A 20844-nucleotide genomic window follows, 5' to 3' on the forward strand; every position below is an offset into this window, starting at 1 on the left:
ATGTGGGGAGCCGCTTTTACAAACAAAATTCAATTACTTTGGGATTTTAATACCTATCAGGCTGATTTATAGATTTCTGGATATATATATATATATATATATATAGTTTATACGAAGTAAACGCAAAATTATTAATACAGCTTTTTTATTCGTCCAGATTTAGCTGTGGTGTGTTGTATGTAGTTGGTGATAAAATAAACATTGTTGCAGCGCAAGGATATAGTGTTTGCTTGAAGGAACATCGTACTTTTGAGATTTGTCTATTTACAATCCCAATATGTATTAATATTCATGTCTATAGTTGACTGTTCTTTTTTGTGGGCATCTGTTTATTTGTCCACGTTCTTATTAGCTTAGCTTAAAACTTTTCTATTACAATGCAATCTAAATTTTGGGGTGATGACTCAGACGAGTCTGATTATTCATCAGAATATTCTAGCAATGGTGAAGAAGACGTGCCAAAACGTCAAAATGATCCACCAACTTGGACATTGGATAGCTCCAGTGATGATGGTGAATCTAGAGTGGTTAAATCTGCCAAGGCTAAAGCTATTGAAACTATTCAAAATCACATTAAAACTATTGATCACTTAAAGAAGATTAGTGATTTTTCCGAATTGTTAAAAGATTATGACATGCTGTCCAAATTAGTGGACAAACAATACTCATCGGGAAGACTACCCAAATTGATCGTAAAACTCATAACAGATTTGATCCAATTTATGGACCTTCAGCAAAAGGATAAAGAATCCTGTAAGAAGTTTTCTAAAGCAAAGTCGATTGCTTTCAACACATTGCGTTCTAGGCTCAGAAAATTTAGCGAGCAATATTCTGACATCATAGATGAGTATAATGCAGATCCTGATAATTTTCATGACATTTTGGAACAATCGGATCATGAATATAGCGATTCCTCTCTATCTAGTGAATCTGATATAGATGAAGGTAGTTATAGTGAAGAAAATGATTCTGTTACTCAAACTAATGATGATTCAGGATCAGATTTAGATGAATCGAGTAGCTGGTCAGATTCTGGTTCATCTGAGGTTTCTGATATTGATGAAGATAAGCATAAACTTGCGATGTCTAAATGGGGAGTTAAGAAGACGGAAAAACTTTCAGAAGTTAAAGAAAAGGTAGTAAAAAAAGTGAAAACGAAGGTGTCTAAGAAGAAAGATGAAAAAGATAAACAAGTTCCCATGTCTAACTATGGTAAATTTTCTGCTATCGCATCAGCTGCGGATGCCTTGTTTGCACATTTGAAAGAGGTGAAATTAGGTAATGATGACAACCCTTTTGATATTGTGGTTCCTGAGATTGAGGAACTAGTTAATACAGTACATTTGACAGAGGATTCAGTAAGATCATTTGTTAAATCTATAATCGAGAAAAGGGGGAAACGTGGTACTAATAATTTGGAAAATGTACGTGTATTACAGGTTTTGGTTTATATTGCTAAAAATATTTCGCATACTTTATATCTAGAGGTTCTTGAAACACTTACCCACTTGCATTTTGATTCTTATTCTTATGCTTACGGGGCCATGTCACCTTCACAATGGATTAATGCATATAGGATCGCATTTCATTTGCTATCTGAGCTCATTAAAAATCCAAAACTATTACTTCTTTCTGAGAATTTTAGTCTTTCATCACACACTCAAAATGAAGAAGTGGAGGGTGTCAATTCTAAAGGTAATACTGTAGAAAAATTGAAAGGATCTACGTCTCTTTTGTCATCCATTGTTCAAAAATTGAATGATGAATTGTATAAAGGGCTCCTATATACTGATGTGCATCATCCAGACTACAAAACAATGCTGGCATACACTATAGATATGCTTTATTTATTACACAAAACCTTTGTATATTTTCTAAAAAAAGATAAGAATATTTACGACCAAGCTGCGACTATAGCATTGATAATTCTCGAGCATATTCATTACAAGGACGATGTTATCGCATATAAAATATGGGATTTAATCAGGAAAAAAGTGAAAGATATAGATCAGCTTGAATATTTTTTCCCATGTAAAACTAAAAAACCTTCCGATATAGTCTCTGAGTTAGTAAATTTTGTTTTTACCCATGGAACACACCGTGAGAAAATTAGGGCTTGTCTTCATCTAGCTTACAATAAATCATTGCATGGATGCTACTATGAGGCACGTGACTTGCTTCTTATTCCAAATTTACAAGAAATGGCAAATGAAACGGATATTTCAACGCAGATATTATTTAATCGCAATCTAGCACAGCTTGGTATCTGTGCATTCAGATCCGGTCTTATTCGTGAAGCCCACTCATATTTAATGGATATATGCTCACAGAATAGACATAAAGAGTTATTGGCCCAGGGACTATCAAATTCTAAGAATCAAGATAAGACGGTTGAGCAAGAGAGGGCAGAGAAAAGGCGATTGCTACCACATCATATGCATCTTAGTATCGAGTTGATTGAATCAGTAAATAACATTTGTGCTTTACTTTTGGAAACGGCAAATTTTGCAAAATCATCATTAAATAACAGAGAAATCATATCTAGACAATTTAGAAGAATGTTTGAGATTCATGAAAAACAGGTTTTCGTGGGCCCCCCTGAGAATAATAGAGAGATTATATTAATAGCATTCAAGTATCTTCAAGTTGGAAACTGGAAAGAATGCTACAACCAAATTTTGACCTTGAATACCTGGAACAATATGCCAGATAAAGAAAATGTACAAGAAAAATTGAAGGAACTAATAAAGATAGAAGCATTTAGAACATACATTTTTAAGTATGTCAGCATTTACGATTCCTTCTCTCTTGATCAACTATCTTCAATGTTTGCTCTGAACCAAAACATTATCCATTCCTTGATTAGTAAAATGATTGTTAATGGTGAGATTCACGCTAGTTGGGATGACAACAGTAAGTGTTGTTTGATAAACCATACAGAACCAACGGAACTGCAAAAGCTGGCTATAAAATTAGCAGAGAATCTCACCACTGCTGTCGAACAGAACGAATTGACTCTCAACATGAAAAATTCTAAGTTTGCACTTTCGCAGGACCGCAGATTCCAGCAGCGCGACACCAAATTCAGCTATAATGCTCGTCATGACGATGGAAGGATATCTAATTTTAATTTTAATAGAAATAGAAGAGCCATACAATCAGGTCGCCACCACTACAAACAATCTATGATAGGAACAAGGTAATTGTTATATTCTTAATTTGTGTTTATTTTTAAACGTTCTATATCACTTATGGCCCTCTCTAACTCCATTTTCTCGGTGCTCAATTCTCTTATTTTCGTTTCGTTCAGTTCTCTTACGGTTTCTGGAACCTTCTCCGTATAGTTTGGTATGGTTGTCTTCTTTATATATGAGTCAAGCTGTAAATTAACTATAATTTTTGTTATTAATACTTACCGATTTATTTGTTTTGGAAAGTCTATCACCAAGGACGGATGATGTCTTTAACAAATCAACACTATCATCAACATGAATATGCGCAGATATTGTCGTCGAAATAATGTTTTGGACGCATGTCAATAATTTTTCCGATGCTTTATCTACTAAAGAAATTGATTCGAATTTTGATAGAATTTTTATAAGATGGGTTTTGTCAGATATAACTTTGAACATATCATCACTAATTGTCACAAATCCTGTCCTTTTGGCGTTAGGGGGCAATCCCAATGTATTTGAAAGTGATCTAAACCCATGTACTATGGACATAATTGTGGTCATATCGTTATCAAGTGAGTCATCATTCCAATCGGGTATCTCCTCTGGGAATTTTGAAAGAGATATAGATTCAGAAGTTATCAAATGTTCTGGGAGATGATGGTATAATTCCTCAGTTATATATGGCATAATAGGGTGAAGTAAACGAAGAGATGTACTAAGACACTCGAATATTGTATATATTGAAGCTTTCATATGCGGGGTAAGATCTTCCATAGGAAAGTCTAATGATGGAGGTAATCTTGATTTGATCAATTCGAGATAAATATCACAAAGTTGATAGAGCCAAAAATCATAAGATGCCTGAACAGCCTCAACAAACTGGTAAGTTTCAAATGCATTGTTTACCCTCTTTATGTATTGGTTTAATTTATGCAAAATCCAGATATCTTCCCACATCAATTCATTTCTTTTAGGCATAACTACCTTAAATGTTTTAGTCCTATTGATTGCAAATTTTGTTGCATTCCATATTTTATTCCCAAAATGTCTGGAACAAACTAACTTATTTACGTCTAACAATATGGAACGGTTATGTCTGGTTAGTGCTAGTAATCCAAGTCTCAATGCATCAACACCACATGGTGGAATTCCATCCGGAAATTGTTGTTTTTGTAATAATAATGCCTTTTTAATCTCACCTTGTGGTAAAGATGAATTTAATATGTTTTGATTTAGTTTTTCTAGCGTAGTACCATCGATTATATCAATTGGATCGACAACGTTTCCTTTACTTTTGCTCATTTTTTCTCCACGTGAATCTCTGACTAAAGGATGCATATAAACTTCAGAAAATGGTAGTTTCCCGACCAATTGGATAGACAACATAACCATTCTGGCAACCCAAAAGAAGAGTATGTCATTACCTGTTTCTAGGAGTGTAGTTGGGAAAAATTTTATAAAATCCTCAGCAGACTCATTTGGCCATCCCAATGTACTTAGTGGAAAGAGGCCACTTGAAAACCAAGTATCTAGAACATCTTCATCCTGTTCCAGTTGGTACGTGGTTAAATGTGGAAATTTTTTTTTAACCCTATCATGAGCTTCGTCAGGATCTCTTGCAATTATCCATTCATCATTTAGATTGGAGGAAATGATTTTATAAGCCGGGATGCGATGTCCCCACCACAATTGCCGCGAAACACACCAATCCTGTATGTTCTCTAGCCACTGGTTCCATACTGAAATGTAAGTTGATGGAAACAATCGCAAAGATCCATCCTTAACTGCATCGATAGCTCCTTTAGCTAGTTTTTTACAATCAATATACCATTGGGGGATAAGCATATATTCAACAATATCACCAGTCCTAGAGCATCTAGGTATCATCATTGGTTTGGTGTTTGGTATTTTATCCTCAAAAAGACCAAGTTGTTTTAATTCCTTTTCTATAACCTTACGGCATTCGAATCTATGCATATTTGCAAAAATTCCTCCGTTTTCGTTTATTTTACCATCATTGGTAAAAATGTTTATGAATGGGAGAGAATGTCTTTTTGCAATCTCAAAATCGTTTTTATCATGAGAGGGGGTTATTTTCACAGCACCTGTACCGAATTCTTTATCAATGTGGTTATCGGCAACAACTATCATGTTTCTCTCTGGGAAAAACGGGTGTGTAAGTCTACAACCAACAAATTCCTTATATCGTTCATCATCAGGATTGACAGCAACAGCCACATCTCCCAACATAGTTTCAATACGTGTGGTAGCCACAGATATATACTTATCGGGGACATCATGAACTGGATATTTGAAAATCCACAATACTCCAACTTCAACAGATGTTTCTATACCTGGTAGTTTTATATGTGTAGGAGAAGTTACTTCGAATGGTTCTACTTCAATATCAGAAAGTGCCGTTGAAAGGAAAGAACACCAAGAAACCAAACGCGTATTTCTGTATACCAATCCAGAATCATACAAACGTACAAATGCCTCTACTACAGCCTTTGATCGTTTATCATCCATGGTAAAGGCTTCGCGGGTCCAGTCTAGTGAAGCTCCCATCCGTCTTAATTGATTCTTTATATTGTTACCATATTTGTCATTCCACTCAAAAACCTTTCCTATAAATTCTTTACGAGTATAATCATGACGTTTTTTGTTTTCTGTTTTATAAAGAGTACGTTCTACAACTGTTTGAGTTGCTATACCGGCATGATCTGTACCAGGAATCCAAAGAGTAGTATCACCCTTCATTCTGTGCCATCTTGCAAGGCTATCTTGTATTGAGATAGTTAATGCATGACCGATATGCAACGACCCTGTTACATTGGGTGGAGGTAACAATGCGATCCATTTATTCTTATCAGAATGCAGATTTCTATCAAACGGCATGAAAAATCCTGAAGCTTCCCACCACGAATACCAGGAATCCTCTACAGCCTTAGGATCATAAGTAGATTCAAGTTCTTTAAATGTTTCTATTTGGAAAATATAAACTATATTGTGTAAACATACTGTTTATATGTGTCTTAGACATTTTTAATGCGAAAAAAGAATGTGAAGCGATCGTTTTACTACGAAACATAAAAGTTTGATTTAACACCGATGTAGTTATAAAATTATAAATATTTTCTCATATATGAATGATACAAGTTTAGGTAAAATTCAAAACAAAATAGTATGAATTGATCTAACCATTTTTGTGAGCAGTATAGAGTTACAGGTATAAATTCTCAAAGAATATTGCGCACATAAGTGATTAATAGATAAAATAAATACATGAATGGATCAATTCAAAATTTATAGTAGAATCCTGGGGTATGTAAGAATCAAGTAAGAATCTATAATTTCACACATTTTCCCATAATTTTTGATGTAAATTTATTAATAATGCTTCTTTATATTTTTAATGTATAATTTAAACCTGCTATTACAGAGATAGTGATTTGTTTCTGTACCATTTCTAATGAAATGGACGAATATATCAACTAATTCTTCCTGTTATAGAAATATAACTATTAAGTTAATAACTATATTGTGGTTTAGTGAGTTATCTATATCGAGTGTATCTGGATTTGCTTCTAATAACAGTGGCTACATATATGGCTATCACACGATTCCAAACGATTCCAACTTATTTATCACCAACACCTCTAAAAAAAATGATAAATTTACTGTAAAAACAGATTTAAAACCTTTGTATACAACTCCTTCGATTATAGAAGATGTAAAATGTGGAGAGATTCTTCTAGGAATTCCCACCAATGAAAATGATGATGGCTCAATTTCTGTAGACATAGGTATTCCACAAAAACTAGTAGTTCCGAAATCATCTATGGTTTATATGGATGAATCTGAGAAAAGACAATTTTATTATCTTCTTAATCGTTATAATTCACCAAACATTAAAACTTCCAGGTGTTTGAGTTTTGATGAACTTATACGGGAGACGATCGAAGTTTCAAAAAATATACCAGGTAGAAAGAGAAAAACGTATTTAAACCCCAAAATTTCCTACCCTAATGACTTTCTAAAAACAAAAATTGAAAGTTACGAACATTTTGGCACAAGTCTAGGTATCTGTGGAAAAATAACCTCAAAATTAACTAATGATCACAAACATGCAAACCTGTCTAATATTTCTGATAGTGACAAAATTGAATTCGTAGTTACTAATGTTAATTTATATTCAAATGTTATAGAAGGTGAATTTTTCTCGGAAGGAGTAATAGAATCTAAAAGGCGTATTTACTTGTCTATGGTTACAGAATCGGCAAATCCACTCTCACATTTTACAAAATTCAAGGCAATAATTCATGATAAATACGGTACAATATTAAAAGTCAAACTTATAGATTCCAAATTTACACATTTATCTGGATTAAATGCCTATACATTATCTAAGGCTGATGATAAAATAGGAGATATAATCGATGTTTATTTAGCAGGAGCTGATCCTGTACTTGAGCACATATACTTGTTTCGTTCACAAAGTGACTCTTTATTGCGTTCTGAGAGGTTAAATAATATATTTAATGGATTAATGAAACACTATATTGATTCTGGATCGTGGTTTAAAACGCAAATTGAGACTGTAGAGAATGATTATTTTACTCTTAGAATATTAGGACATGATGATAAAAAATACACGGGTTGCCTCACTAAGGATAAGCTTCCTTATTCATTCCCTGAACATGTTTTGAACGAAGTTTTTCGTAGGATGAACCGAACAAGCGAATATTTTAATAAGGATGATATGAGAATAGGTGTAAGTAAGTTAAACTATATATCAAATTATGATAATAGCATATATACAAGAGTAAGTGAAGTTGCAGTTCAAGGAATTAGAGATTATTCAGATAGTTTCTCAAAAAAAGAACAAAAAAACATTTTTCTTACCTGCAAAAACACATATATACCAGATAACTTCATTGAAAAGATATACTATAAAATTATCACCCAAAAAGTTGCAAATTTAGATATGAAAACAGGCGTTTCCTACCCATGTTTACTTCTCGGAAATGCAGATGAGTGTATTTATTTTGCAATAAACTATAAATTTAAAGAAAATTTTACCCTAGAGGATGATTATATCGTGGGTATTATGGAGGTTGGACAATACTCGAAACATCTACCATATAATGAAATAGTACATGTTAAAGTATCAAAAATAGAAACTTTTAACATAGACAGGCGATATATTGTCGATACATCTACCGATAACAGTCTGATATTTAAGGAAAATCCTTTATTGGTCTGGTTGTTGCATAAAAATGAAGGAATTACACACGGAGATAATTTAGAATTGAAACAAATATCATTAATTTTTATGGATCAATTATATTCTCTTGACCCAAAGTGTCCGCAGTTGAATGAATTTTTGGTATTTCAGCCAATAATAGCTAATTTTAGGGTCGATAAATCTCTTGGAGGAAGAAAACCACCTGACAAACAAAATCCTCTGTATAGTGACAAAAGATTGGTACCACAGGATATTACTACATCAGTACTTGGAAAACTTAAAAGGGTTGATGAACAAAACAATAATCCAAAATATGGACTTGAAACACACTATTTCAGCGAAAAATCCCAGGGTTCAATTTCATTTGCATCTTTTTACATTCATAATGAAGGTCTAAGGAATGAATACATACGAAGAAACTTAACTAAAAAACACTATAACTTGTATACGAGAATAGTTGAATCATCCAACTTTAATTCTGAAACAATAATACGCGAATTTCTCACTGATGATACCGGACAACCGTTTTGGGATTTTTTAGAAAAGTTGAAAAATCCTATATTAAGAAGGAAAATAAGGATAAAAGAAGCGTTGTACTTCGAAATAAATGTTAAACATCTCTTGTCCATATGCGAGGATTTTTTTCTCGATGACATTTATGATTATTATGATAAAGAAGAGTTAATTTTTTGCAGTATAATTCCAAAACCAAATGGATCAGCCTTTTATAAAATGCAAGAGTTGGAAGAATACTTATATTTCTTAAATTTTGATCTTGTCATGGATAAAAAAGTTAAAGAATCACTTGTTAGAACTATAATGCTCATTTCCAGGCCTAGAAACTCACTCATTGGTCTATTAAGAAGTAGACATCGTTCTATCCCAAACGATGTATTTTTCTACTCAAAAAAAACAATACATTATTCTTCGTTCGAGACCATGTCCCGCCCGTTCGAGGGAAAGCATAGCGATTTACCATATTCAACTAATGAAGAAGATGAGTACAGAGTTATCCCTATGTTACCATACTCTACAATAATTAAAGAACCCAATGCATTCGGTCACCAACTCGAGGGATATGGTTTAAAAAGTATGAGAAAAATGTATAATACTATTATAAGGTAATTTTTCATAATTATAAAATCATTCTTAGGTCATATAAGCCTATAAAAACAAAGTACGCGGACACTGTAGGATTAATGGGTGAACTAGCAGACGATATTCAAGATATAAGAGAGTCTGATTTGGACGATATATTAAATTATGAGGCTTTTGCGGATCTTCATGATGAAATGAATGAAGATGTTACAAGTGATAACAAGAAAAACCTCAGAATCACATCCAAAGATTGGAAATTATTGAATGAATACCCTATAACTGCTTCAAAAGAAGATCTAAAAGATTATGTCCGAGCATTGAAAAATTTCTCTCCTGCTCATGGAATTAAGTTACCTACTCTATGAATTTTTCTAACAAAAAATTCACCACTACGAGAATTTACATTCATTTTATTCATTTCTCTTTTATAACTAAGGCTGAACAGATTTCATCATAATGAGCGGGTTCGTCTTATACATATGTGCGTGCAACAAAATCCAGGATTTGCAGCTCTGAAAATTATTGTACAAAAGAACACATTTCGATGGAAAATAATGAGGTTATAAATAATAATGTAATCTGAGAAGTTGTAGGTAGATAAAACGCTGAAATTGCTGAAAAACCATGCTAATCTTACTAAAAGAGAGTTTTTTAGGCATAAAAAACGAATGATGGTATGTCAAAAATAAAAATCCATAATTTTAAGGAAATTAACCTTGATATCGATAGGGTGTTTGATGATTACATTCTTGAAATAAAAAAACAGAGTATAGTTTTGATATTATTAGACTTATATTCAGAAAAACAGGATTTGATAGATATGAATGAATTCTATATATGGGCAAAATCAGAAATAAAAAAGGTATAACGTGTTGAAAATTTTAAAGATATCTAGTGCAACGAGACTTCAAAAAAGAAGGCGACATTACCTAACATGCAAACAATACGAGAACGTGCAAATAATATACTAAATATACTTTGATATTAAACTATTTTTTTAGTAACTTAAGAAGTTCAACTATGATTCCATTGTTATTGAATCTTAACATCGATTCCCATTTCAATTTAGAATTTTTCTTGAAAGAAAGATTAGCAATCACATAGGCGTCAAGTTTTTTGCTTTTTCTTAACGATAGTAAGTGTTTACAAAATGTATTTTGCAATTTTATAAATTCTTCGCTTCTTTTCTTATCACCGTAATAAAGATTTGTTATTACAATAAGTCTTTTTGACATCAAAGGTAGTTTACAGATATCACTATACTCAAAATTAAGTCTTAGTCTTCTTAAATTCTCTTCATTCATATCGTCCTTATATTTAATTGCACCCATCCATTTTATCTGAGTTTCCTTTGCAAGCTAACAAATTATTATCACAGAGGAAAGTCAAATTACATTTATATGGAAAGGATTCGGATCCGTTCCAATCATAAATATCTTCACATTATTATACCTAGATATCAATATTTTATTTAAATACGTGTATTACATTTTTTTGGTATAAATAGGATTACATTCATACGAGTGTGTCCAATTGAGTGGAAACTATAAATATATGATTTGAAACATTACTAACATTTTTTAAAGGAAACACTGAATTTATTGATCGCATTCTTTCATCTATATTTGTTTAATCATATAACTCTGAAAGTACCAGAAAGAATAGAATACAATTCCATGAGTAGTGATCCGTTATGACAAAACGGGTCCCATATGGTAAATCTAGAGGTAATTAAATGCAGTACGATAAACTCACTCTTTAATTTCGTTATAATTATACGTTTTGAATATTTCATACGATATCGCAGCTGCTGCATTTGATTCTAGTCTATCTGGTATAGAAGAAAATTTATGCCACGGCCTTTCTGATAAATCACCAGATGCATTTACCAATACCTATTACAGCGTTTTACAAAAATTCTAATAATACTTTACACAAATTGTTTTCCAATGTTATCATAACTTTCGGAGGTATTGGGGTATCTAGAAGTGTTATAATGTAGTTTACAATAAACATACAACCGTGCTTCTCTAGAACTTTTGGCAAATGATCACCCTGAAGTTGAACTGATCTATGACAGTGTCCCTTTATTACATCACGTACAATACTTTGAATTAACATTGTGTTTTTTACAACGGAGTTAGACGATATAACCTTGATGATTTTATCTTTTTTCAGTATGACAAACCTTGGTATAAGGCTTGGGTAGTTCGGATGAGAATGGTATGAATAAGCCCCTATAAATTTATTAAGAAATAATGATATAGTACCAATCAGAACTATTCAATTGCATAAAAAGATTTTTTTGATGCCTATATAGACTATTTTTGTTTCTAATAAAGATACTTTAGGACGAATGGATCTCGTACATGTATCCATATCTCTTTACAAATTCGACTAATAACGCCAATGATAATTTATGTTAAAATACCTATTTAACAAGATTGTCCAAATCTCATTCACTGTGCACAGTGCACTTATATGGGATTTTCCTCCGGATATTACATTCAAATTTTTTGTGATTTTATTCAATTCATATAAAAGAAGTCTTTCCAATCCAGAAGATGTAATAAATTTTGTATACCGCTTTATGGATGAGCCAATCGATGCAGTAGAATCTAGAACATTCATTATATAATAGAGTTATAAATAATTTTGAAATAAAAAGATATTTTCTTATGAGTCGAGTGAGTGTGGTCGAGCATTTTTACTCTATCTCTAAAATATACGCTATAACACGCATATATCATATTAATAACAAGTAATAAATATCATTCAATATAAGACAAATGGAGAAAACTTTGAAATAAAAATATATTCTTAATACAGATAAACTTCTATTTGCCTAATACTCATTGATAGCCTTCCAACACAAAATACCTGATATAAAGAATGAAATTTTCATTTTTTGTATAATTTTAACTGTGTAATGGAATATGAATTGAGTGGAGCTCAAACTCTTGTTCTTAAGAAGATATTTTTGCTATTTAGACATGTGTCAGCAAATTTGCAAATAGTGGCCAGTGAAAATGGGCTAAATTTGTATGCATTGAATGGTTCTAACTCAGCTTGGTTACACATCCAGTTAGGCAAGGGATTTTTCAAAAGAATCGATTGTAGAGATCTCGATAATACTCCGGCTGGGAATTCTATCAAGGTAAAACACTGGGTCGTATCCACCAAACATCTTTGTCAGTCGTTATCGATTGTAGTACCTCCTAGTCAAAAAAACAACTTGTATAGTGCAGTTTTTATGAAAGACATAGGAAATTGTGATGATATAAGAACGACTGTTGCCTTGGAAAAACTAACATTGAGGGAGGATAAGAAACATCCAAATCTACTTTCATTCATATTACATTGTGCTAATCAAAACATCAGAAGATCTGCGACAATCTCCTTTGAGGAATACAAGTTGAGTATTCCAGATGAATTGAGATGGTATAATTGGCATTATTTAAGGATACAGCCTACTGTACTTTACAAAAGCATTAATCCATATAGTTCACAATTGGATGATTTATCAATAAGTTATGATGATGCCAATGAAGATATAATACTTAATATTATCAAGAATTCTACACAAACTTTGGGAAGGAATAAATCCAAAAAAAATAAAAAATCTGGATTTTCAGGAAAAATCTCTATTAATAGTGGATACTTTCAAAAGTTAGAACTTGATGATAACATACCTCATCCAGAAAAGATAACAATTTCATTGAAGGAATTTTTGTCTCTTATTTCGTTCTGTGAATCTATGAAATCTCCGTTGTCATTAATATTAAAATCTCCCGGAGAACCTGTAATTGCTCTATTCGGAGGTGCTGTAAGTATTTCAGAATCTGTTACTGACTATTTAAATATACACCATATAGTTGCTTCTGGTACGAGTCAAAGTGATGGAAATATAAATGATACAATTTTAACACAACACAACTTTTCATGGAGTGGCTCTTTGTGGATTAGTTCTGTTCAAACGGATGATAATATAAAAAATACGGAACAAATTGGAAAGACAGGGATAAATATTTCTGGAAATGAGCATAGTTTTGTTGATGAGATAGAGGATTATGTGGAATCTGAATCAAAAAATAATAATATCAAGATAGTTTCTGATAAATTATCAAAATTAGAAAGGATTAATATCTATAATACTATATCTCTAGATTTTATACCAGATCAAGAAATACTTACACATATATCTGATGATTTTAAAAATCCTGTAGAAGGGAGCGATAAATCCAGTTCTTGTGTTAATACTATTTATCATTCTACCAATGAAAAAGATGAAGATTTTTGTGATGAGCTTGCAGATATTTGGTAATTTAATACAAGGATTTTTCAACTCCTTATCATTTATATTCATATTTGTTTCAATTTCTCACTACAACTTGTCACTTCAAGCATTCATAATAACACAACATCCTAAAACCATTTCATGTGTTTTAGTTCGGACTAAAGTTCAAAATTTTTGCATAAACAACAGGATTTGTCTTAATATTTTCTCTCCAACATCTTTATTTTTATATACAAATCACTTTTATAACAAAAAATTCTGTCTTAATGATAATAATAATAATAAATATTATAAAAAAAGCAGACACTCTAGGGTAGGATTTAAGAATAAAGACAAATGCCAAAATGTGCAATTGAATAAATTTAGTATCTTTACTCCGCACGACAAATATAAGCTCAGTTCTGGAATATTAAACTATGATGTCAAGGATTTTCTGAGTCCTACACCTGATTTAACCAAAATAGACAATACTTTCATAAAGGATGTTAATGCTCCAAATGTGATTTCTGAGGAATTACCTTTACTTCAAAATGTTCTTAATAATGATTATCAGAGTCCATTATTCAATAATGATTGTAATATGCTAAATGATTTCAATCCCAAAGAAATTCCAAATCGTGACAAATTATACATAGACAAAAGTATAATATACAATATTTCATCGGACCAATATATCGTAGTTGGTTTTATAGCAGCTGCACACGGGCTAAATGGTTATATCAAGGTCAAATCATATACCAAAAACCCGGAATTGAAATTGTGCAAACCTGGATATAGATTTTTAAAGTTTCCGTATAATGATGATAATGTTATCCCAATGAAAATAACGAATGGAAAATGCTTAGGCGATAAAGACAGTTATTTGGTAAAGTTGGAAGGTATAGATACGAAGGCTCAAGCGCTGAGACTAAAAGGTGCATATATCACCATTTTACTCAATGATATCGACCCTCTCGAAGAAAATACATTCTATGCGTCTGATTTATTGGATCTAGATTTGTACTTATATAATGATATTAATAGAACCAAATTAGGAAAAATAGTTGGGTTTTTACATAGATCAGACATAGCTTATAGCAAGAAATATGAAGATTTTGTAGATGATTTAATAGATGTTGAAATGGACATGCGAATATCACTAAAAACATTGATAAATGCTACTAAGGAAAATTCTGAAAAAAGAGAAAACTCTTTTGATACTGAAAAAGGTGTAAGCATAATAACAGAAAACGATCTAGATGATGCTGATGATATAATTGATGTTTCTGATGAGTTTGATAAACCTATAGTCCACGGAGTCCATTACATTAAATATTATAATTGTAGTATATGTAAAAAAAGTTTTACCAACTACGATAAGGCAATGGAGCATGATAAAATGCACAAGGAGAATGTAATAACAACAGATATTCTTGTTAATAATGAAGATGATACTAATCAAGATAATAAGCTGAAAATAGTTGATATAGAAGAAATCTCCAAAGGTAAAATCAGAAGACCTATAAGAAGGTTCTACGTACCTTTGGTGAAAGATGAGACAGTAAAATTTATAGATGTAGAAAATAGGAGTGTATATGTTGATCCGTATACAATTTTTATAGGGGAAGATGGGACCTCTGTAATGAATAGTGAAAATTAACCATTCCAGCTATAATGGTCTGCGATTGTCAAGTACAATGTATTTTGGGCTTCATCTTCGAGTGTATAATCCCACATTAATGATACCTGCAACCATATTCTATGGGTAATATGATGCTTTGCATTAGAAATATATTCAGTTTTTCTATATTCTATTTTGCCATTATGTTCTGCAAGAGATAAAGTGATCGCACTAAAGAGCTGAATAGATTATTAACACCGATTTTCTGCTCACCGTCTTTAGAAGAAGACAAACATAGTCAACAGTGATTTGTTCGGAATGGAACCCCCAAACTAATGAATCATCCTTTATTTGTATGCGTTGCTTATACTCTAGAACAAAATCTGAGAGTTTAATGAGCTGCGTGCTAGCCTTATTATTACAGTCGAGTGAACTGAAGTGTGTTTTGGAGTCTTTCATACACTTACTTTGATACAGAAGATGTGTGTGACATTGGAATATTATGGTTACAATATACGATATAATGAGGTTGTAAATAATCAAACGTTGTATAAATATGTGACTTTGTGGCCTCAGGCGTTATAGGAAATAATGATTTGTTGATGTTCAATTGTTTTATAACAGAACTATGTTTATTCCTGTCAATTGAAACCAATGTAACAGCATGATTAAAGAAAAAATCAATTGCTTGTTTCCCTATTCCACATTTTTTTGTATATATAACTTACAAAATTTTATGTTTGTAGATATTGGAGCTTTATTAAATGGTAAATTGTAAAGGATTTTATTAATGTGTGTTGTTGTCGCATAAAGCGTTGCCTGAGAACATAGAGAAAATGTTATAATTGATTTTGTATCTAGATAGGATAGGATATTTGATATGATCTCATGGTATTTTAGTACCGTTCCGTCATAGTGCCTTTCCAAAAGCATAATTTCAATGGGTGATCGTGGTATGGGTCTCCAATTAACTGAGTATGACTATATGAAATATGAAACAAACCACAAATTGAAATTAGCAGTTCTTTCAATTCCATAAATCCAACATCGTATAATATATTTTGAGATTGTGTGATTTGTTTTATTATCTCTTCTATTTCCGGATCAAGGGAGTAATCATGATCATTTATCTCTGCAATTGATTGTTGGTGTATAACTAACACTTTGCGCAGTATCTGAGGATTTTTTGATAAAAAATTCTGTAAATAATCAGCTAAGTCTGAACTAGTCATCCTTCCAGGTGCTATGTCCTGAGATTCGATATTATCACTGTTATCTTGGGTTCCCATTAGCATCTATATATATATCACAAGTGTAACGTTTTATAATCTTATATACATGTTTTTAATTATTCGTACCACGAATTATATCGTACACATTTTGTACATAACTAAGGGAGGTATACCACACATGAGATACAGGGCATATATAAAATAAAAATTATTATCAAAATTGTGATATTAGCTTGAAAGTATTTTGGAAATTTGACGTATGTTATCCATGTCTATGTGTTTGACATCACCTTGAAGAATGAAATTGAACAAATCCTCATTACCATCTCTTATAACAATAGGTTGCACAAGAACATCAAGTATCTCTGTGTTTACAAATTGGAATAGGGTTTTTGCCAAAAGAGTAGTGCATTCTTTAATATCCAAATTAGACTCGTCAACAATAAGCCAGGTATTCCCCTCGTCAGAAACGACACCGTCATGAATGGCCAATTTGCGTACTAGGGTATAAATAGATAATGAAATGATCGATGATGTAAACCGATGGAATGTGTCATCTATAAGTGCGATACGCGATAATATCAATCCAATAATTTGGTAATTGTTATGCTGTCTTGGATTCTGGGAATATGGTACGTCATTAGAAGATATAATGAGGTTTTGCACCATGTATGATACAAATGGTACTGTAACTTTGTAATCCAATGCATTATAAATTTCGAACATTAGTGACATTATGATTGAAAGAGACTTTTCTTTATTGTTTATTATGAAACGCGATGAATTCTTTGTCTTTGTAAAAACTTTACATGATGAAATCCAATGATTCAGTAAGGTTTTTACAGATATGTTTGCAAGTCCATTATATCTGTCTGCTATGAAATAACAAGCTGCTGTAATAAAATTGTACACGAGTTCTACCTTTAGTAATAGTAAATCGTCTCTCCAGTGACATTTTTCTATGTTTTTAATATCATATTCTTGATCCACCAAATCTATTCCAAATTGTTCAGAATTAAAGTCTCTTTCATTCAATGATAAATCAAGGTTTAATCCTGTATTCACATCATCTGATGTAAAAGATGTGCCTATCATTTTTTTCAATTGCTCACAAGGTTCATTAATTTTTGAATAGACTTGGGCTATAATTTTTGCTATTGGATTTGTTTGTTTTGCCATGAACCTATCCAATAAATTTATGGCTAATGGTACAATTCCTGTTTGTACTTCGTTTTTGCGAACGTGTCTATCTGTCATTATGATGCAAAATGTTAGAGGCATTCTGCACTCAGCAAAATATTTCATACCCAAATTGTTCAAATATTCTCCGTGATAAAACATGTCAGCATTGTAACAATCTGCAAAAAAACCAGATCTAGAATATCTTGTATATATAGATCGATCAATACCCCAATCCTCAGAATCATTAAAAATCTCGTCTGAAGTAACTGCATCTAAAAAGTTGCATATAATTTTGTTTGGAATTGATTCTACCAAATTATTAGAAACATAAAATAGTTCATCGTTATCATCTATATAGAATCCGTTTCTAATACTCTCAGTACAATTACCAGTAGTGGTAGAATCATATACAAAGCTACCCAAATCCACGAGCTTTGTATTTATAGGATCTAGTATACTGTCATATCCTGAAAATGAAATATTTGGTGTAGCAATTAATCCTAAAGAACTTGTGTTATCACCATCCGAATGTTGGTCTTTGTTATTCACTGTATTAAGCTCATATTGACTATTACATTCTGTATTTAATGATAGCGTTGTATATTCCTGTGTGTTTATAGAATTCTCTGAGTAGTTGGTTTGAGATGGACTATTTTTATCTCTGGCAGAAAATAAATGTTTCGATCCTACATCATACCATTCATTGAGTCTAGGAGATCCATTATCATCATTATCGGCTCTTATTAAGTCTGTTTGATAAAAAATTTCAGAGTTTTTGTCAGAGTTAAGATTTTGTGTTGTGTTAGCAAATGTATTTCCAAAGGAGCCAAAAGTTGATTTGTCTGTGTGTGAATCGTACATTATAGATTTAAAATGATCAAATGCAAGTCTTAATTTCAATTCCTTCGAGAGAAAATATGGTAAAAAATGTACGCCGATCAAAATTCAGACAAATCACCAGCATTCTTAAATTACTAATACACGGTGATATAAACCGAACACATAGATGGTAGTTGTTTGGAGAAACAATTCTTGTCAGTCCATATAAATATTTAAACAAAACAACATATACTGAAACCGAACGTCACTCAATCCACCACTGGATATCGTGCTGAGACAAAACCGGTCAAAATAGAGATAAATAGGCTGTTCATAACATAAATCACACGAAATTCTAAGATTTTACGAAACGATTTAGAATCTATTGCCAATGGCCCCTAGAATCAACGAAGGATCCCCATTCTTCATGGCCAGCATTCATAACTTTCCAATCGGATGAACCCTGGGCTGCACCTACAGCGCTCCACTCGACATCAATAGGGGCTGTCATTACAGACCCCCTAGCATTGATAACTTCGGAATCTTCCTGTGCTGCGACAGATTCATCGGCGGTATTCTTAAGCTCAAATTGCTCTGGATCTCTCCAGAAAAATGTGTCAACAATGACCTCCCACGGCAACCATCTCTTAATTTGATCTCTTAGATAAAGAACCTCCCTAGCCAATAACCAGTACATGAGAGCAATTGATTCCTTTCCCTTGTTGTTACATGGTATAGCAATATCAACGTATTGAAGAGGTGAATCGGTATCACATAGCGCAATAACTGGGAGACTTACATATGATGATTCTTTCAAAGCCTGCGCATCTGTCCTAGGATCAGTGGCAATGAGAAGACGTGGTTCAATAAATTTCTGGGTTATTTGATTTGTCAAAGTTCCAGGAATCCAACGACCAGCAATTGGTTGGGATCCTACATAGTGTGAAAACTTCAAAACCGCACGACTACCATAAGGCCTAGCCGATACAACTACAACTTCTTCTGGGTTTGAAATGGTAACAATGGCTCTAGCAGCTATTTTCATCTTCTCAAGAGTATGGGCCAAATTTATCAGATGAACACCCTCCTGGGTACGGCTATAAACATACTTGCGCATTTTATTTTCAACATTCTTTGTGCCAATATGCACCTAAAATAAATTTATTTAAAAGTGTAATAACCTAACCTTCGCTGTTAGCATCATTCTAATGCTGTCCTCATCGGGACTCAACTTCACTGGAGTTTGTTGAGGAGCCATTTGTAACGTATACTAAAAAGCAAATGAAAATATTCTCAACTATATTAGGGATTATTCAAATCATAAATAATATGAGATTGCCGTAAAACAGTTAAAAATGCTTTGTATAATTCGGTACAGGAGCTTTTTAAAAACTAGAGTAATCTTTATTTGACACTAAAGATTCCCAAAGCATGCCAAAACTTATTAGGCTCACTTCCTTATAAAAATGAGATAAAATACTAATAACTAGGGCCAAGGGACAAACGTAATTTGCCAAACGATGCCCCATCATCCTAGTGTTTTAGGAGGCCCTTATGCCTAATACCACAATATCTTTATATGTAACACAATAACACGGGGATAATTCCCTATATTTAATGTATATATTAATCTGAAATGGTTGCGGGCCTGACAATTAACCACCGTGTCTTCAGATGTGTATCATAGACAACGAGTAACATCCTCTGTCATATAAATGAACCATCTATAAATTGTCCTGTACGTGACGCAGACACCATTACACATATAAATACAATATTTATCACTTTCGGGTGTTATGAGAGAATAGGTGATCTATTACTTTTCCTTAGAATTACGTTCTGTCTTCTCACAACCCTCGTCATCTAAGGTTTTAATTGATTAATTATATAATATGTACCTGAACTGGAATCACAGTTGTGTCCTTTTTTCCCCGTGAAGATACAACAACACTTACTACTCTTTTTATTCATATGCTCGTTATCTATAGTATTAGGATCCCATGTGACGGACTTTGCTTCGTCATTTTCTGTGAATTTGCATTCTATATCTATTGTTGTTATCGTACTAGAGCCATTCTCAGTGTAAGAGTTAGAATTGTTTAAGTTAGCGATGGCTGTTGTAGTTATCGTTCCCATAACTTGTGGAAATACAAATAAATATAATTTAAATATTATATTCCCTGACTAGTGGT

At 32.4% G+C, this 20844-nt stretch overlaps 10 protein-coding genes across 10 annotated transcripts, besides 5 other annotated features; 3 read left to right on the top strand and 7 right to left on the bottom strand.

The window, feature by feature from the left end:
* Positions 1-80: 80 nt before the first annotated feature.
* Positions 81-105: a microsatellite.
* Positions 106-377: 272 nt separating this feature from the next.
* Positions 378-3203, top strand: BEWA_009960 (eukaryotic translation initiation factor 3 subunit 8, putative; the record flags this gene model as incomplete). The annotated part of the gene is made up of 1 exon (XM_004831191.1): positions 378-3203. One exon carries the CDS (start codon positions 378-380, stop codon positions 3201-3203), a length of 2826 nt encoding a protein of 941 aa, XP_004831248.1.
* An 11-nt stretch (positions 3204-3214) lies between these two features.
* BEWA_009970 (valyl-tRNA synthetase, putative) lies at positions 3215-6219 on the bottom strand (the record flags this gene model as incomplete). The annotated part of the gene is made up of 3 exons (XM_004831192.1): positions 3215-3379; positions 3417-6160; positions 6198-6219. 3 exons carry the CDS (start codon positions 6217-6219, stop codon positions 3215-3217), a joined length of 2931 nt encoding a protein of 976 aa, XP_004831249.1.
* Positions 6220-6293: 74 nt separating this feature from the next.
* Positions 6294-6314: a sequence feature (AT_rich).
* Positions 6315-6554: 240 nt separating this feature from the next.
* Positions 6555-9887, top strand: BEWA_009980 (hypothetical protein; the record flags this gene model as incomplete). The annotated part of the gene is made up of 2 exons (XM_004831193.1): positions 6555-9545; positions 9578-9887. Exons 1-2 carry the CDS (start codon positions 6649-6651, stop codon positions 9885-9887), a joined length of 3207 nt encoding a protein of 1068 aa, XP_004831250.1. The 5' UTR covers positions 6555-6648.
* A 624-nt stretch (positions 9888-10511) lies between these two features.
* BEWA_009990 (hypothetical protein) lies at positions 10512-10853 on the bottom strand (the record flags this gene model as incomplete). The annotated part of the gene is made up of 1 exon (XM_004831194.1): positions 10512-10853. One exon carries the CDS (start codon positions 10851-10853, stop codon positions 10512-10514), a length of 342 nt encoding a protein of 113 aa, XP_004831251.1.
* A 302-nt stretch (positions 10854-11155) lies between these two features.
* Positions 11156-12153, bottom strand: BEWA_010000 (hypothetical protein; the record flags this gene model as incomplete). The annotated part of the gene is made up of 8 exons (XM_004831195.1): positions 11156-11243; positions 11278-11417; positions 11452-11504; positions 11541-11676; positions 11711-11759; positions 11793-11834; positions 11869-11919; positions 11954-12153. The coding sequence occupies 8 exons, from the start codon at positions 12151-12153 to the stop codon at positions 11156-11158; spliced, it is 759 nt and encodes a 252-aa protein (XP_004831252.1).
* A 298-nt stretch (positions 12154-12451) lies between these two features.
* Positions 12452-15458, top strand: BEWA_010010 (16S rRNA processing protein RimM domain-containing protein; the record flags this gene model as incomplete). Its single annotated transcript, XM_004831196.1, has 2 exons — positions 12452-13842; positions 14009-15458. The coding sequence occupies 2 exons, from the start codon at positions 12452-12454 to the stop codon at positions 15456-15458; spliced, it is 2841 nt and encodes a 946-aa protein (XP_004831253.1).
* Positions 14089-14118: a sequence feature (AT_rich).
* On the bottom strand, positions 15399-16708 carry BEWA_010020 (hypothetical protein; the record flags this gene model as incomplete). Its single annotated transcript, XM_004831197.1, has 4 exons — positions 15399-15852; positions 15887-16115; positions 16148-16390; positions 16423-16708. 4 exons carry the CDS (start codon positions 16706-16708, stop codon positions 15651-15653), a joined length of 960 nt encoding a protein of 319 aa, XP_004831254.1. The 3' UTR covers positions 15399-15650.
* Positions 16709-16843: 135 nt separating this feature from the next.
* Positions 16844-16866: a sequence feature (AT_rich).
* A 13-nt stretch (positions 16867-16879) lies between these two features.
* Positions 16880-18694, bottom strand: BEWA_010030 (hypothetical protein; the record flags this gene model as incomplete). The annotated part of the gene is made up of 1 exon (XM_004831198.1): positions 16880-18694. The coding sequence occupies one exon, from the start codon at positions 18692-18694 to the stop codon at positions 16880-16882; it is 1815 nt and encodes a 604-aa protein (XP_004831255.1).
* A 340-nt stretch (positions 18695-19034) lies between these two features.
* Positions 19035-20146, bottom strand: BEWA_010040 (40S ribosomal protein, putative; the record flags this gene model as incomplete). Its single annotated transcript, XM_004831199.1, has 2 exons — positions 19839-20146; positions 19035-19802 (listed from the first exon to the last, which is right to left on the bottom strand). Exons 1-2 carry the CDS (start codon positions 19908-19910, stop codon positions 19035-19037), a joined length of 840 nt encoding a protein of 279 aa, XP_004831256.1. The 5' UTR covers positions 19911-20146.
* A 322-nt stretch (positions 20147-20468) lies between these two features.
* On the bottom strand, positions 20469-20788 carry BEWA_010050 (protein phosphatase inhibitor domain-containing protein; the record flags this gene model as incomplete). The annotated part of the gene is made up of 2 exons (XM_004831200.1): positions 20469-20515; positions 20551-20788. The coding sequence occupies 2 exons, from the start codon at positions 20786-20788 to the stop codon at positions 20469-20471; spliced, it is 285 nt and encodes a 94-aa protein (XP_004831257.1).
* Positions 20789-20803: 15 nt separating this feature from the next.
* Positions 20804-20830: a sequence feature (AT_rich).
* Positions 20831-20844: the final 14 nt, after the last annotated feature.

This window comes from Theileria equi, chromosome 3, assembly GCF_000342415.1.
Source record: "Theileria equi strain WA chromosome 3, complete sequence".
NCBI classification, from domain to species: Eukaryota; Apicomplexa; class Aconoidasida; order Piroplasmida; family Theileriidae; genus Theileria; species Theileria equi.